General features: G+C 39.8%; 2 protein-coding genes across 2 annotated transcripts in view; one reads left to right on the top strand and one right to left on the bottom strand.

Moving 5' to 3' along the window:
• Positions 1-18,819, top strand: part of DDX60 (DExD/H-box helicase 60) — a 71,596-nt gene that overhangs the window by 17,616 nt on the left and 35,161 nt on the right. The window contains exons 9-16 of the mRNA XM_030563215.1: positions 1,524-1,665; positions 2,326-2,481; positions 5,615-5,714; positions 7,137-7,252; positions 8,901-9,064; positions 12,184-12,430; positions 16,271-16,437; positions 18,225-18,389. Of these exons, the coding sequence (XP_030419075.1) occupies positions 1,524-1,665; positions 2,326-2,481; positions 5,615-5,714; positions 7,137-7,252; positions 8,901-9,064; positions 12,184-12,430; positions 16,271-16,437; positions 18,225-18,389 (1,257 nt within the window). The remainder of the gene's footprint in view (positions 1-1,523; positions 1,666-2,325; positions 2,482-5,614; positions 5,715-7,136; positions 7,253-8,900; positions 9,065-12,183; positions 12,431-16,270; positions 16,438-18,224; positions 18,390-18,819) is intronic.
• The window catches only part of LOC115651919 (serine-rich adhesin for platelets-like), a 111,496-nt gene that overhangs the window by 12,124 nt on the left and 80,553 nt on the right, over positions 1-18,819 (bottom strand). The gene's annotated exons all lie outside the window — the stretch shown is intronic.

The following is an 18,819-nucleotide window of genomic DNA, read 5'->3' on the forward strand; positions in this document are numbered from 1 at the left end:
ACAGGGTTCAGTGGGAATTTTGTGGATCACACGGGAGCCAAAACTGGGACTTAGGCATTTAAACCTGAGATTTAGACTCCTAAATCTGAGATTCAGGTTCTTAAATACCTTCAGAGATCCTGCCCAAATATGGCTTTTAAAATAAAGGATTGGCTACCTTTTAAAGTGGTTTTAGCATACTATATATTACAATAATCACTATCACAAGTGCAAACCTTTGTGTCCTAAGACTTAGGATGAGCATATTTAATTTTTAAATCACTCCCTTTGCAAGTCTACATTTTCTAATAGAAGATGAGGTCAGACCATTTAACCTTTTGTTCGGGGTGGTGATCAGGGATCGGGAGTGTGGATAGGGATTGGGGTGGTCAGAGAGCGGAGAACAGGGGGGTTGAATGGGGGCAGGGTTCCCGGGGGACAGTCAGGAATGAGAGTGGGGGTTGGAAGGGATGGCAGGGGGCAGTCAAGGGCAGGGGTTCTGGGGGATGTTAGGGGACAGGGAATGGGGTGGTGGTGGATAGGGCAAGAGTCCTGGGGGGGAGTGTCAGGGGGCAAGAAGTGTGTGGGGGGTTAGATAGGGGGCGGGGGCCAGGCCATGCCTGGCTGTTTGAGGAGGCACAGCCTCCCCTAACCGGCCCTCCATACAATTTTGGAAACCGGATGCAGCCCTCAGGCCAAAAAGTTTGCCTGCCCCTGCACTAGACTCACAATGTCCCTTCAAGAGTCAGACATGCACTTAAGATTCCTTCATTTACTGTCAAAATACAGACAACTCTTTAGTGGAGCACAGCAATTACTTAACACAGCGAAACTATGCAGCAGTTCAGGAACGAATGGAAAAGAATGCTGTAACAAGTAAAGATGAAGACTGTCCCATTGACCTAAAAAGTTCCTTATCCAATCAAAGTTGTTGACTTCTGCATTATAGTTCTTATATTTCAGTCTATTGTGTTTTTACTGTACAAGCACCTTTTGCAAATTTAAGACCCAATTTCACCATCTTTAGCTATGTTGAGTAATGCAATTACTGCCTGAATAGTTCAATTGAAACCAATGATACTTTTTGGGAGAAAAGTGCTACTCAACATGAATAAAGGGACAGAATCATGCCCTTCAGTATGTTATGGCCAGTGTTTCACTACTGTCTCATCAATGCCTTATCTTCTCAAAATGGCACTGGAGTTTTTATAATAAAAGTTACCATTTAGAGCTTACAATGCACTTTCCTGTCAGGTGTAATAGTGACCTATCACCATTCCATTTAACTTTTCTGAATCTGTGCTTCTTTCCTACCAGTCTGCTTTACACTTTTTCTCCAAATGGTCTAAGTGTATGGATTTGTTTAACAAATATTCAGACCTTAATGGTCACGAAAAAATCAAGCTGCGTAATTAAGAAAAAACTTCAAGGTGCATTCAGCATCTGATACTGGAGCCAAAATCTTAAGGGGAAAAAAGGGTTTTCTTTGTGTTGAGTATTGATACCTTGCACAGAAGTTAATCTAGTGTATTTTTTCCTTTTAGCATAAAGGTTGTGAATTCTTTCTTCTGAAACACCTGACAACAGAAAAGCTGTGGAAAGTGGATTTCACTCACTTGTCTGATTTAAGTGATGATCTTTTGTGGAAGAATGTTGCATATTACTATGAAGTAGAAAATGAGCAAGGTACTACATTCATATTTGTTTCTTCACTTATTATTTTTAAACCTAATCTAGATTTTACTCTAACAATAAAACACTCAGCAGTTCATGTCACATTAATTAATATTAGATTCTGACATTAGGCATATACCTGAGCAAGCTTGACCTATGTAAGAGCATCCTTGGGATGCACTACGACATACAGAGACACCATTGTCACAATTCCTCCCGATTCTTCCCCATTCCTCAGGTAGATAAGTGGGTGGGGTAGAAGATTACTATTGCCTATATCAGCAGTAAACTACCTGTCCTTACCCCTATTCCCAGCCTCCTACACTGCTTCAGCTGCTTCCATCCATTCTGCTCTCCTGCTTGTCCACTCCCTCCTGCCTGGTTCAGGGAAGAAATAAGTGGGGAAGTAGCCCTGCTTACTTCTAAATGCTTGAACACAAGGCTTGTGTGAATGTGTATTTCAAGTTGGTATCTGACCCACTGTTATTATTCTGTAACAGACATAACTGTGTTGTCACTTTTGTCACTTTGATGTTGTGTCTTGTACTGTATTTACAAAGGTCCTCAATTCTGCCACTCTTATATTGAAGTGTGCAAAAAATTCAAGAAAGCTAGTTATAAAATAAATATTTTCTAGCAAAATATCAGTTTCCAGTTTACATTCCATCTTAGGGCTAAGCTTGGATATGGGGGAAAAAATTAAGAGAGAGTATGAACATCTGTGGAGTATCATATCAAAACTAGCTGGAAAGGATGATGATGGAAAGTCTTTGCCTCTGAGGAGAACATCTGTATATTTTCTTGAAAAGAGATCTTCATCAACTAAAGGTACCATAGTAACAATCTTCAAAGTTATACTATGTTATTATTTTAACTCATGATTTTAAAATTTTATTTATTAAGGCTCTATTCTGCAGAAAATATGTGATTCCTCCATGAACAGAACAGTCTGCTTAATCTTTTGACATATTTTGAAGAAATCTTACTGCTTAGTTGAAACAACAATCTTTTAAAATATTCCTCCTTTAATAGGAGCTATTGAGTTGACCAAACTCTTGCCTACATTTCATCAGAGGCAACTAGTATGGAGGGTTTCATACATAGCTGGGAAAATACTTGAAAAAACTGATTGGGATTTTTAAATGAATTTGTTTTGACTGGACAGACCCTTTTTGAATTCACCTCCCACAAATGTTCTAGCAAATTGGTTAACTAGCAATCATGTTAACTGTCATGTCTGTGAAAATGGTGATTTCAAAAAAACTGAATTAGTAAAGAAATAGTCACACAAGAAACATTTTAAGAACTAGGCCCATTCAATTAGATGGACTGTGGCGGGGTGACAACTCATTGGCACAGCACCTCCTACTAGTCATCCTGGGAATTAGATCTTCCAGCCCAGAGCACCCTCTGCAGACCAGTGTCTCACCTGCCACTGGCCCTCATGTCCCTCCCAGACCCCAGTGCCCTTCTTTCTTGGGGCTCTGCCCCAGCAGTACCCCCACTCTGGGTCTCCCCTCCCTGGGAACCCCCACCCTCTATCCCCACCTTGCCTCAGTGGCGACTGCCAGTCATCATCTAGCCACCGCTCACTGGGGGAGACTCCAGTCTGTAAACCACTCATCATCAGCAAGGGGGTTAGGACCTGCTGCCTTTGCCTATCGCTGGGCTGCCTCTCTGCAGCCCCAGTACCTTTTCATAGGTCCTATTCAAGGCCTGCAGCCTGGAGTTTTACTAGGCTGGAGCTCCCCAGCTCCCTCTGCCCTTCCCCAGCATTGCTGCACCTCAGGTACTCTTCTCAGCTCCCAGGCAGCCCAGCCCAGTCTTTCTCTCTTTCGAGCCAGAGAGAGACTCTCACAGCTTCTGGTCCATAGCCCTCTTATAAGGGCCAGCTGGGTGCTAATTAAGCTGGCCACAGCCTTGGCTGCTTTCCCAATCAGCCTACCTTTTCCCAGCCACAGCTCTCTCCAGGGCTGCTTTTAACCCCTGTTTACTGGAGTGGGGAAGCTGCCCTTCAACAGGGAGAAAAAATATCATATGACCCACGTATCCAAACAAAACCAACTAACAAATCTAATCATTCTGGATATTCACAATGACCTGCCCCTAATTAATGAACTTGCAAAGTGTTGTTCAGTCCTATGCAATCAAGAAAATTGCAGGATGACTGCAAACCCCTCATGAACAGAAGAAGTAGTAAAATATGTCAATTTACCTGCAGCTAGTTTTGTATCTATCTTTAGTTTCATCAGTCAGGAAATAGAAGCTGGAGAGATAGTTCTCAGTATTCTACAATTAGGAGATACACTGAGGATCACTGTAGCTAAACCTTGTCTTCACTACTTAAAAAAATGTGTGTTTCTTACCTCAGAGTAACTAATTCATATGAGCCATGCCAATGTAAAAACACAATGAAGATAAGGTACTTTAGCTTTACTGTGAGGTAAACTAGGTGAGAGAAGGGGGAGGTGTAGTGCTGACCTAACCTGATCTCTTGAGACTCTTCCCAGCCCATTTCCATGATTTTGTTATTGTAGTTTACCTTGCTATAAAAGTAATGTGCTTTATCGTCACTGTTTTTTCCTTGGGATAGCTCACTCACATTCAGGCCTGCTGACCCCCAGGGCAGAATGGTCAATGGTTCCCCTGGAAATGGATGACTGAAGTTTTCACGCATTTCACGCAGTTTTCGAGCTGTTGCCGGCTGTGCTGCTGGTGCCCAGCGAGCTGCTGGCTTCACTGCTAGGTGCGCTCTTCCAGCACGGCCAGGGCTTCCACTTGCCCACTTGGCTGCCTTTGCAGCTGCTAGCACCACCTCGCATGTGCATAGGAGCCTGCAGCCCAACTGAGCGATTTAAAAAGGCCTGGGGCTCCTGGCCATCACCACCCCTACCGGTATGATGGCTGTATTCCTTTTGTTTACAAGGGAGGTCTGTGTGACATTGTGTGCCATGCTCTACCCAGAATAATAACTAAAGGACATAGTCCTGTTCATATTATTTATTATTTTAAGTATGGTAATAAGAAGGGTACATAAAAGAATGGTCAGAGAGGAATGCACACATTCTCATTCACTTTTTCACCTTTGGAAATCATAATACCACCACAATTAGATGCAGCTATAAGTCAGGATAAGAATCTTGGTAAATATTAAAAAACCTAGCAAGAAAGGAAAATAAATATGAATTGAAAGAAACACTGTGAGAAATTAATTTGGAAAACAACAGGTAATTAATTCCACCTATAATTACATTAGTTACATTGCATGTGTCGCAGCAAATAAGACAGAAGCAACATAAATAAATTACTACAAGTGGGGAGAGGACAGCCTACTTCAATGCTATATTAAGTAAATTAAGAGAACTGTTCTTCTGGTTAAGTTTCAGTTTTTCTTTTGCCTTTCCTAGTATAAAGTCCCTTATAATTTTTACTGATCATTATAAGTGACACAGTCTGCTGTTTCCCTCTGTGCTCAGTCAAGCAAGAGAGTAAATGACAGAGGCCAAAATTTTCAAACCTGAGTGGCTAAAATTAGGCTCCTACATAAAAGTAGCCCAAGATGCTAAGCAGAACAAAGAGGCTTGATTTTCAAAGGTGATGAGCATCTACAACTCCCATTGCAAACCAGGCCACTTTTATTTGGGAGCCTAAGTATGGATTTAAAAGTCTAATTCTTAGGTTTGAAAATTTTGGCTACAAGGAATTAGTTCTGTGCATTACAGAACCCTCTGTTAGCCAGTTTCACGGAGGAATAATATAAATCAAAACTCTGCCTGGATAGTTTATTCACTAAATCTGAGCTATCAGTAGAGGCTTGTTTTAGTGTTGCTTTCTCTTGAATGAAGGGCTTTGTGACTTTGCTTTACTGAAATTGCATTTGAACATTATTCTAACATGTTGCTGTAAATATGTTACTGTAGCAGACTTTTGAAGCACTGTCTTTTATTTTCAAATTGAATAGAATCCAAGAATATTCCTAATCTAGGGCTGATACCCATGACATCTATGGTGTTGGATGAATTTACTGGAGATATTTTAAGTAGCCTACCATTTTTAAAAAGGTATGTGTCTGTTTTACTTTTTTAATTTTTTTTCTGAATATATATAAGATTAAATCATTGTGTATCGTGGTTTTGTCATATTCTAGGAATTTTCATTGTGATGATGACTATTTTTGTTTTCATAATTTGGTATCAAACAACCCAGGGAACATTTTCAAAATATTAATTAAAAATGTAGGAAGTTAAGAAGTAAAAACAGTATCATTAAAATGTAAAAGCAAACAAACAAAAACATATTGGAAAAACAGAGTAGTCTGTAGTGGCATTTCTATATATTACAGGATTTCTTGGGTGCTGTTCTCTCATAAACATGTACGTGTGGGTTTCATGTATGTCTCTCTCTCTCACGCACACCCACTCACCCTCCCACCCATCAGTTTATAACACATACCCAAAATCTCCTGAATGAAGACCACGATCAACAATTCTGCTCTGAGGCATAATGGAACTTTCTACGATAAGGGTTCAGCTTGTTTGTGCAGAAGATGGAGCTTTCTCAGGGACTGAGCTGAAACTATGGAATGAATTTCCACAGGAACTAAGGACCATCAGAAACCTCATCACCTTCCACTCCAAGTACAAGACACATTTCTTTGAACTGCCTTCTCTGCTATAATATATATAATATATAGCAGTCTGTACATTAACCCCCTCAAAACTCTCCAAACAACAAACAATGCCCCTCCAAACAACTCTCCAAACAACAAACAATGTTGCGTGTAACAGGACCACAATCCTCCATTCTCTGACCACCCGAGACACCTACTGAATTCAGCCTAGGTTCAAAGAGTGCCAAATCAGATTGCCAATGTGAATCACACTGGGAGCCTTAGCTTGTCGATTAGACTTGCTCCCAAGAAGGTACTGTAGACCAAGTCAGCTGCCAAAATCATGTCCATACCTGGACTCCCTTGCTAGAAAAATCAGTCCTTTTAAATCAGAGTTAGCAACAACGGGAACATTTTCTAAATATAGACAGTCCCTGAGACCACCTGGGATGGGAAAGAGCCAGTTAGGTGGTGTGTAACAATTTGTGTAGCACTATGGCACTGAAGTGAATTTCTCACATAAGAGGGATATGACATCACCCCAGATGTTTTCTAAGGTAAGTATTCAGTTGTTGATTAAAGTAAGCAAATGGTTATGTATCTTTGCTTAATTGGAACTACAGAGTGAAATCCTGGCCCCACTGAAGTCATTGGGAATTTTTCCTTAACTTCACCAGGGCTGGGATTTTACCTATAGACTCTAAATATTTTATACTTTTACAATGGCATTTTCATAGTTTTATATTATTCCATGTAGGTTCTATCAGGCCAACAACCTACTGATGTGACATGTATTTTAAAACCTTTATTTTTGAAAATAATTAATTATATTATAAATAGTATACATTATCAATGTTGTGTCTTTTGTTGTTAGTGATGACTCTGCTGTTACTTCTCTTATTAAACAAAAAGAATTTGATGAAATTCGACACTGGCATTCAGGAAAGCTTCTCAGTGATGATTATGACAGAACAAAGTCCAGTTCTCAAGGTAAGATCCTATTCAGATAAACCCTATTCAGAAAAAGCTAAAGTATTATCAGTGTGAGTAGTTTTATAGGTTCAGAAAATAATTTAAAAGTTGCACTAATTTAATGAAACAATGAGTATTGGGGTAGAGATAGTCTTTCTGGTGTGTGTAGTACCTAGCCCAATGGGATTCTAGTCCCTGATTGGGGCACATAGGTGCTATTGTAATACAAATGGCTATAATTAATATAAAAAAGCAACTGGGGTCTGGAATAATGTTTTCTCCATTTAGAAATAATGGGAATTGCAGAGATTATTTTAGTAGGACTACTCACATGCCTAAAGTTAAACATGTCTGTAATTGTTTGCAGGATCAATGCTAAAGTTAATGAACACTCGCAAAAGTGAAAAGTAGCCATTCCACAAAACTGTACCTATTAGAAATAAAGCAACAGCTAAACAGTTTTCCTTTTCATATACTAAGCAATCAATAGTTGATGAACAAGATTTGTTATTTTTTTCACAAAAAGTCATCATTGTGTAGGGCAGGCTTTGATTCACTGTTCTGTAGTACAATTCCATAGTATGTTAATAATATCACTTTTCCTTCCTTTTTTTGTTTCTGTTATGCTGAATAATTATTCTGAGCTTATCAAGATTTAAGGCTAAATTATGCCTGCTCTTGCATGAGTGTGCTAGAGAGGAGATCTCACTGGAGTATTGTGTCCAGTTCTGGGCACCACATTTCAGGAAAGATGTGGAGAAATGGAAGGAAGTCCAGAGAACAGTAACAAAAATTATTAAAGGTCTAGAAAACATGACCTATGAGGATAGATTGAATAAATTGGATTTATTTAGTCTGGAGAAGAGAAGACTGAGAGGGGACATGATAACAGTTTTCAAGTACATAAAAGTCTGTCACAAGGAGGAGGGAGAAAAATTGTGCTTCTTAACCTCTAAGTATAGGACAAGAAATGGGCTTAAATTGCAGCAAGCGAGGTTTAGGTTGGACATTAGGAAAAACTTGCTAATTGTCAGGGTAGTTAAGCACTGGAATAAGTTGCCCAGGGAGGTTGTGGAATCTCTGTCAGTCAAGATTTTTAACAGTAGGTTGGACAAGCACGTGTGAGGGATAGTCTAGATAATACTTAGTCCTGCCATGAGTGCAGGGGACTGAACAAGAAAACATCTTGAGGTCCCTTCCAGTCCTACAATTCTATGATCTTCATTCAACAGCAGATTTGTAGCTCCCTGGGGAGAGAGTAGAGAGCAATGAGTGCTGCTGCTTCACACCCAAGCTCTCCTGAGCCTGGGACTGGCCTGTTTCCTTCCTGAATTCTCCTGAAGCACCTTCAGAGGAGGGAATCTGTCCACTCACAACCTTCTGAGGACTCCTCATAATCACCCAACCCACAGGTTGGCAAATTGTGACTTAGAGTGATGATATTGTAAGCCTGTATTGGCGAACATGATATTACAAAAGAGCCTGGGTACTTCTTACTTGGCCCATACCTTTATTGTGGCCCTGCAGCTGCTCTGAAATGCAGGGGAAGACAAAGCCTTCATGCCTCACAATGCAAAAACTGAAAGGAAGGGCAGTATGTAGGCAAGGAGGTGAGGGCTATGAAAAGCATGCATGTGTCTGTAACATACATTTGTGTATTTTGAAGCAATGTGCAAAGATCCATGGGCCCTTCGAAACAATCAAAAGTTGCAGTCTTTTCTACGCTTTTATGGATCATCACTGGAAGGCAACATTTCAAAAACAATTGTAACCCAATTGGATACTCCAAAGAAGCCTTATTCTGACATGAAGAACAGCAAAAAAATTCATGTAAGATCCATGAAGTATCTTCATAAGATCAGAATGTTTGTTTTATGCATATATTGCACAGTAGTAATTTTTTTTATTTTGCTTTAAACCATGTAGTACAGGAATTTCTACCATTCTTCTTCTGCCATTGTAAGGGTTCTGATTTGGGATTTCCATTTTTTCAGTAATTAGGGCATCTAGATTTTCTCTCATTTCTTACTGAAGGAGTTCCCTCCTGCTTCATTTCTCCATTCACCCTTCCATTTTATTAATAGCACAATCTTGGTCCCACTGCAATCAGTATGAGCTTTGCTGTTGATTTCCCAATCCTGCATTGAGCTGTGTCTGGGTAGATCCCCTCTCCTTGTGTAAAGATCACTGCAGGATAAGGGACTAAGGCAATAATCGGTAAAGGAAGACCAATTTTTGTTTTATTGAAGAGATTATTTTACACTGCCATCAGGGCCGGCTCTAGGCACCAGCGTTCCAAGCACATGCTTGGGGCAGCACTTTTCAAGGGGCAGCTTTCTGGCCTTTTGGGGTGGCACTTTGGCGGTGGCACTCCATTTTTTTTTTCTTATTTTGCTTCGGTGGCGGCACTCAGCACACCGGCTTTTTCTTTTTCTTTTTTAATTTTTTTTGCTTGGGGCAGCAAAAAACCTGGAGCCAGCCCTGGCTGTCAAATTGCTGCTCTCTGGAAAGGCTATGTAGGTTTATAACTGTAGGTAGATAGATCCATTGGTGACCTCAGAATCAAATCAGATTAACATTTATCTCACAAGAAGTGCTCGCAATAGGGAACATTAGTATTAGTATTAGTATTTAAATCACACAACCAGGACTAAAAGTGATGGCTATATTGATATAAAAAATGTGAATGTAGTAGATAGTGGACACTGGGGAGGAGGTGGGTTGAACAGCTAAGGGATATGAGTGGGCTACTGGAATTGTATTAGTATGTTGTAGATTTTACTCTAAACATTGTAAAGCTACTAGATCTCTGGATAGGGTTGCCAGATTCTGGTTTTCAAATGGAACACCCCAGCACTGCTGACCGGGCTGTTAAAAGTCTGGCTGGTTGCCCACAGAAGGACAGGCAGGGTGCCTGCCTGGCTCCTGGGAAGATGCTGGCATCTCCCGCTGGCTCCAAGGCATAGGGATGTCCACAGGGGCTCTGCATGTTGCCCCTGCCCTGAATGCCAGCTCCACAGCTCCCCTTGGCTGGGAACCATGTCCAGCGGGAGTTGTGGGGGTGGCACCTCAAGGCAGGGGCAGAGCACAGAGGAGCCCTGTGGACATCCCTATGCCCTATGCCTAGGAGCCAGAGGGAGATGCCAGCCTTTTCCCAGGAGCCAGGCAGGCACCCTGCCTGTCCTGCTGTGGGCAGCCAACCAGACTTTTAACGGCCTAGAAGCAGGAAATGCTGGCCGCTTCTGGGAACCACCTGAGGTAAGTGCTGCCTGGGTGGAGCCCACACCTCTCATCTCCTCTCATACCGCTATCCTTGCCTCTGTACCCCAAATCCCTCAACTCCAGGCCCACCCCAGAGCCTACAACCCCACCTGGAGCTCTCACCCCCTCTTGCAACCTCTGCCCCAGCCTGGTGAAAATGAGCGAGTGAGCGAGGGTGGGGGAGAATAAGTGATGGAGGGAGGAGGGATGGAGTGAATGGGGGTGGGGCCTCAGAGAAGGGGCAGGGCCTTCGGGTGGGGGCAGGGCAAGGGTGTTGCAAATAGAAAGTTGGCAACCCTAGCTCTGGATAGATGCTGGCAAAAAGTGTGAATGACTAAATAAATGAATAAGATACTATTGCTTTAAAAAATATTTAGTAGCAGAGTTGGAAAGAGTCGCAGGCACAGGGGTGGGGAGGATGTCATATGGCAAGGTGTTAAGAGTGCTCATCTGTACATGTTTATTTAGTGGTCAGTAGGCCTGTGAGGCATACCTACCTACAATGAAGAACTTGTGCAGCCTGCAGATAGAATTCAACATTTTCAGCATTGAACAAAGACTGGTCTTTTCTTTCCAAACAATCAAATATTTACTAATATGTAGTTGCACTGATTTCAGTGGAACTAAGCCCATTTATCTTTAAATAATAACTTCAGGTGAAATTCTGGTTCCACAAAGCCAATAGAGAAACTCCCATTGCCTTCACTGGGGCCAAGATTACCCACAGGACCTAGTTTTGTAATCTCTGCAGTAACAAAAAGTGCACTAAGACTCAGATTGTGATGAGTGCAGGTAAATTTATATCTAAAAATGAATGACATAGTTTGTAATCAAATACAGTTCAGAGACAGCAAAGTAAAAATGTCGACTTCTCTTCTTTGCCCTGACTTGCTACTTTGGAGCCTGAATCTGCTATCTTTGCATTGAGTAGTACTTTACACACAAGAGCAATCCTGTTGTCTACTGCTGGAAGATGGCAATAGTGGTGCGATTTTATTGCCTTGCACCTTGCATAGTTTTCTACACCTGTGAAAAATGGGTGTAATATATTACTATTCTGATCTATTAGCATTACATTCACTTTCCTTCAATGGAAACATTCTTAGATTGCAAATTATTTAAGGCAGGGGTCATCTTTCAGATATATATATATATAGATACACACACACACACACACACACACACACACAGGCTAGAAAAATGTGGTTCCAAATCCAGGATCAGGGCCTCTAGATGATATTGCAATACAAATAAATAAGTACATAAATTACAAAACAGCTGTGAATCAAGCAGTGTGTTTGGTGTTTAAGGCAACTGAAACACTAGTATTTATCCATGTATATTAACTCTTAAAATAACTTTAAAAATCATAATTGTGACATAATGTGAAGAAAATACCCATCAGATAAAGTTATTGACAATATCACAAGATATATTGAGTAACCAGAATAAAAAATCATGAAATTCCATTAGTCCACTGACTACTGATTTATTTTGAAGATGTTTTATATAAAAGCCAATTTATAGGTGAATAATGAGCAATAACTATTTTTAAGCAGAGTTACTTAGTGGTGCTCACACATCAATCTTTGTTACATTAGATTACTTATAAGACATTAGCATATGTTCTTTAAAATTTCACAAAAGTGTAACGTTTTATGTATGTAGTATATTTATTTTATTGGCAGAAGACTAAAGCAGAAATAATTATTGAGGAAAACCAAAAGAGAATGAAAGCTGAAGAGGAAAGAAAAGAACAGAAACAATGGGATGCTCTTTCCATTGAAAAACTAATACATGAGAATTTTAACTCGGGAATAAGAAAACTAGAGGATTTTCTCAAGAAGTGTCAAAGCAATTCTGTGAAATATACTGCAGAAATGGCAGGACTGAATACTTGCTTTGAAGTGTGGATAGAACAATGCAAAGACCAAGGTATGTGAAAGTATACTTGGGTCTTTTTTGAAGGGGTTGGCAGTCATCATTTAGTTGTAGCAAGATTGCAGAAGAAAATCCTAATAAACGTTACCTGTTGTAGTGCTATTGGGTTTTTATTTTAAGAGCACATGGCTAGCTGGTATAAGTGTTCAGGAGAGAGAAGTGCAGAGGATCCTGCCTGTCACCCACATGCCTCCAGCACAAGAAATATATGCAACTGGAGTATCCAGGGAGTATGTACCTGCCATTGGTATCTTAACTCATCATTTTGGTTTCATTTGTGTACTGTAATAGTTTTCCATAATCAAGGTATTACAGACTTTGTTAAATCAGTTTTGTAACACAGGGCAAAGAATCATTAATTGGCTGCTGCTTCCAGTCGGATAATGACACAAAGGAATTGTATCAGTTTTGAGGTTTTGTGTACCATATCAGGTCTGTGGAATTCTATGCAAAGTAAAGAATCGGGGTAACCGTGTTAGTCTGTATCCACAAAAACAACAGGGAGTCCAGTGGACTAACAGATTTATTTAGGCATAAGCTTTCGTGGGATGCAGCTGAAGAAGTGAGGTTTTTTACCCACAAAAGCTTATGCCCAAATAAATCTGTTAGTCTTTAAGGTGCCACCGGACTCCTTGTTGTTTTTATGCAAAGTAGAGCAAGACTGAGTTTCACAGTAATCTGTATATCTGGGGTCTGTGTTATAAAGTGGAATATTTCATGGCATATATATTGAAATATCTTATGCCAGAGTCTGAGAATCAAAGGGAAAATCAGCCACAAAGTCTTTGATTTTGCCATTAGTTTTCCATTTTAAGGTAATTCATAGAAAAAGAGACATTTTGGCACTCTCCGGCAAAGTACATTTATACTATAATAAAGAACCCATCAGTCCTATTTATTGATGAATTACACAAATAAAAAACTAATCATATACAACTACAGTACATGCAAATTACACAGTCCAACTAAGAAATCTCTTAAATTCCTGAAGAAAGAACACAGGTCAAAGTGCAAAACAAATATGAACACAACTTCCACATTCACTTCTAAATATGTTTTGCAATACAAAATCATTCTGACAAGTACAGTAGGTACTTACACTAACTTTTATACAAGCATGTATATTGTTTTTCACTGTCATCAACAGAGTTTGATCCCACACATCCAACACCTCTTCCATTTCAGGTATAGATGCAATCAGTGAGAATTAGCATAAAGTTATCCTCTCTATTGCCCAGCCCATACAGGGAGGCACAACACATATCTTACCAGTTTTGTAAGACCACACAGAATACTGAACATCTAGATTTTTGGTTTCTCTCCTTGGTTCTTGGAGCAGATTGTGATGTAATAATTACAGGCAACAAAGCTAAATGTAACACCACTCCCGTGTATGTCGTTTGTGGGGACTGATACTGGGACCTCAGTAAAAAGCAGGAGCCACTATAATTTGACCTAAAGAACCATGGGGAGTAGGGACCCCTCAGGGGTCACAAGGTTATTACATGGGGAGGTTGCAAGCTGTCAGCCTCCCCCCAAACCTGCTTTGCCTCCAGAATTTATAATGCTGTTAAATATATTAAAATGTGTTAATTTATAAGGGGGTGGGTGGTCACATTCAGAGGCTTGCTATCTGAAAGGGGTCACCATACTAAAGCTTGAGAACCACTGTCTTAGCACCTTATAGCTGAGTAGTAAATTTAAATACACCTCTACCTTGATATAACGCGACCTGATATAACACAAATTCGAATATAAAGTGGTAAAGCAGTGCTCCTGGGGGCAGGGGGGACTGTGCACTCTGGTGGATCAAAGCAAGTTTGATATAACGTGGTTTCACCTATAACACGATAAGATTTTTTGGCTCCTGAGGACAGCGTTATATCACGGTAGAGGTGTACGTAGGCAACTGGTAAAGCAGGGGTAGGCAACCTATGGCATGGGTGCCGAAGGCGGCACGTGAGCTAATTTTCAGTGACGCTCACACTACCCGGGTCCTGGCCACCAATCTGGGGGGCTCTGCATTTTAATTTAATTTTAAATGAAGCTTAAACATTTTGAAACCTTATTTGCTCTACATATAACAATAGTTTAGTTATATATTATAGACTTATAGAAAGAGACCTTTAAAAAATGTTAAAATGTATTATTGGCACGCGTAACCTTAAATTAGAGTGAATAAATGAAGACTCAGCACACCACTTCTGAAAGGTTGCCAACACCTGTGCTAAAGGCTGACAGAGAGCACACTGCATTAATAACGAGGGAGAGTTTAGACAAACACCTAATTTGGTATATCACTTTTAAAAGACTATGTGGCAAAGTAGAAGAGCTTTGTCTCTATTATATAGTAGTGATCTGGGTCACTTGTAGTAGTGATATAGTAGTAACCTGGATTCTAATTCCAGCTCTCTCTGAAATGCTCTTGTGCAATCTCTGTTACTTTTTCTGTTTAATGCATGAATGATAATAACCACCCAGTGTACAAAGCGTTGGTTCACAGTAAGGATTGCAAAGGTACAGAAATATTTTCAGTGTAATAGCTGGGACTAGAACTCATATTGTGTGGCCGTGTAGTTTAGCATATCATTTACTACGCTAATGGTGTGATGGCTGGAACTTTTCAAGCCATTGTGAAACTACATGCAACCAGGACCCAAACAATGATTTTCATGATCAGTTTGTAAAAGCTGGCAATGCTGGTGTAGTAAGTGACAGGAGAAAAGGAAGAATACCAAAATTTTTAGAGGATCATCATGGAAAACACCTGTGTTTATGGTAACATCAAACCAAAGTGTCAGAACCCTGTCCTCCACTCTCCAGCTCCCATTCTCCCATCCCATGGTGTGGATGCTAAGGTCCAAATACACTGCAATATCATATCCACCTGTCATTTAATGCAAGAAATGGACACCAGAAGAATATATTTTTAAAGCAATACACATGTTCTAAAATGGCAATGAGGTGTAAACAGAAAAGGATTTTTAAAAAAGTCCAAACCACCATCTACATGCACTGGCCATGAAAGGAGGCTGATGTGTAAAGCATCCAAGCATATTTATTATTTCGTGCATTTTGATTTATACATAACATTTAAATGCACCTATCCAGAGCTCTAGACAAGCCAAGAAATACAAACAGAAATAAATGTAGTTTCCTCCCCGAGTCGATCCCTTGAAAAAAGATAACACTCTAGCCATAGATCCCAGCTCTCAATGCCCAAATCTCAGCCATCAGTTCACATATATTTGCATAAAAATGTGGGAAGAGGTGGGTCTTGCAACATGTCCTGAAGGTCCATAGAGCTGAACTATTTTGGATGTGTCCCTCATCACACAGCCTGGGATTAAGATAAATCATAAACTATCTGCAACAGTAACCCTTGGTAGCACTGCTTCTTGGCTAGTCATTTTCATCCTGTTGCATCCCAGAAAATCTCTACAATTAGGTTTTATGTTGATGGCTTTTATTGGGAGCTTGCTGATGCAGGGCTTTCCAAGCTGACATCAAAATCAAAGTAATTGCACATGGTCCCATAGGATACAACTACACTGCAATAAAAGAGCTGCAGCACACCCAGGACTGGCCTGGGTCAGCTGACTCGGGCTTGCGGGTCTCAGGCTGCGGGACTAAAAATTGTAGTGTTGATGTTTGGGCACAAGCTGGAGCCCAAGATCTGAGACCTTCCTTCTTTGTATAGAGCCTGTGCAGCTGTGAAGAACATTTGGCTCTTGTGTGGAGGGTTCTACCACTTCTCAAATGGACAAAAAATATTTTTAAAATTAAAAATACTTAATGAGATTATAAATATAGCTGAATATTTTATTTTTCAAGGAAAGAGAGTGAAAGATATAAATGCAGCTGTTGAAGTAATGAGAAGAATTCATTCCCTGCTGGAAAAATATAAAGATTTAATGGAGAAGACAGATTATCAAAAGATTGTCAGATGTCTTAGATATTTTGGATTTGACAATTTAGCATGTACTTTAGAATCTTCCCAGGTAATGTCTGTATAACAACTGTACTATTCTACATGCATATAACTTAATCTCTGCTATAGTTTTTTTCATACGATTTGTATTTTTTTTCAAAATATCTACAATTGCATACAAAAAAACTATGTTAAAAGAAAATTATTTAGATTGCAAAGTCAAGCACTTGAAATATAGGAGATACCAGATTTATGATTGCCCATGCAATTTTATTTTGGCCCCCGTTTTATGTATATCTTGTGCAACTAAGTAAGGCAGAGGCCCTGTGAGGAAAAAAATATGTGATCATGTAGAGGCTACATTGTGCAATATATGAACAATAGGGCCAAATTAAGATCGCACAAGCAACTGTAAATCTGTCATTTCCTACTTTCGAGTGCTATTTTGCCACCTGCATAATGTTGTTTTAACACAGTTTGATTTTTAAAATATTATTTCCTAAGTGTGTTTTTAAAGAAAAAGGTAAGAACAAATTATGTGCAACTGGAACAAGCACACCATTGTGCATCATCGGTTCACACTCTGAACTTTCAGCATTGCAGCATACTTCTACCACCTAACCTACAGGAATAATATTAGCTGGCAGTTGGAGAAGGCAGTTATCTCAGAGAGAGGTTGGATCGCTGGTTCCAGGAGTGATCATGGCGGGAGTTCGGCTTGATATCTTTCTCTCTCTCATTCCCTCCTCTACCCAGGAGTGGGAGAAGCTCTTGCCCCAGTTCCTATCTTCAGAGAGGATGGACTGCAAGAGTCAGGGGCTAGGACTAGGGGGCTTATAGGTGAGACAGCTCAGTTTGGTGTTTCCTCTCCCCCTACATTCCCTACCAGGTGGTATGTAGGCAGGCTACATGCTAGGTCTCGAAGGAGCAGTGCAGCCTGGCTCTCTTCATCTCCAACAGCTGCTCCAGAAGCACTCAGATGCTTTAGTGGCTACCCCACTTAGAATGTTCATGTTTAGTTATTATTCTGGCAGGCTGACAAAATTTTCCTGAGCAACAAAAATGAGAAAAGGGAAATGGTGATTTTTAACACATTATATCTCAGTAAAAGATGAATGAAACTTAATCGGCAAGAAAAAGCACTTTTTCTCTTTAATAGCTCACCCTATAATACATATAATAATATCAAAGCCTACCGTAAACAATGCAGGTGTTAGAGATTCTCAAAGAAACTGTCACAAGAATCTTTTGTAAAGGGAAGTGTTAGGCCACCTAAATATAGGACTTGCTACGGGCTCCCTCTGTAATAAAACTAAAGGCTAGAAAAGGAGGAGTAAGAAGGGGAGCAACATTTTATAAGAAACAAGTTAAACTTTTAAAACAAAATTTAGAAACTATTATAATTTAAATTATTTAACCCTGGTTCCATGTTATAATATCTGGAACATCACTGCTAGGTCTAGACTGTAATCCCATGTATTGTCTGAGTAATGACCTGTTCCTGTGTGGTGCTGGGTGCCTCTTGCACTCAGCACTATTTTTACCACCTCCTGAACTCTTCATTACCATCAACACCAAACAATGGCCAGAGGAGTTTCGAGGCTTCTTAATGCTATTGTTTAAGGTCCTGATCCTGCCATCACCTGCAGATTTCTTAACTTCTTGCTATTGTGAAACCATAATAATTTGATGCTTAATTGGAACAAGAAAACTTAACATATTTTAAATAAATCACTTTCTTGATTGTAGGAAGTAAATAGCTAGATATAATATTGCTTCTCCACCGAGAAGTGAAAAAAAAATTAATTATGATACTATAAACAAACAAGCTGCGTCAAAAATTCTAAATATTTACAGATTCCAGAGGATGACAGAAAAGAGACGAAGGCAAAGATTTCTAAATATGCTGTTGGCATGGGAGCAGCTCGGTTTCAGCTACAGTATATGGGTCATTGCCTGTTACGAGAAGAGAGAACAGATCGAGATCCCAGGATCCAGTATTTTATTCCTGATACATGGCAGGTAATACCGTATACTGTGAAATTTGACCTACTGTTTTCTCAGGTAATCATTGTTAGAAGAGCCAATATTAAAATGCAACAGAAAATTCTACAGCTGTTCACAGCCTCTTTGAAAAGCTGATTTGGGCAACTTAATTTTCAGGAACCTCAATTTTCACCTACAGTTGGTGGGAGGGTTGTGCTAGGAGAATAGCTTATGTAAATATACAGACCTTCTATAAAATATAAACTTTCATATTTGAAATAGTTTTCTTCTTGATTAGCTTTCAAGTAACTTTTTAAAATCCAGATTTAGATTTCAGAATAAGCTGTCTGATCTCCAGTCCAGTTCTAGAAAAGGAAAGTTTATTGTAATTACCTCGTCTGTTTGTAGATTGGTAGAGGAGAAAGTGGAGATGATGAAATTTATCCATAAATCTGAGTTTATTTAT

The sequence above is a fragment of the Gopherus evgoodei genome, chromosome 5 (genome assembly GCF_007399415.2).
Source record: "Gopherus evgoodei ecotype Sinaloan lineage chromosome 5, rGopEvg1_v1.p, whole genome shotgun sequence".
Lineage (NCBI taxonomy): Eukaryota > Metazoa > Chordata > Testudines > Testudinidae > Gopherus > Gopherus evgoodei.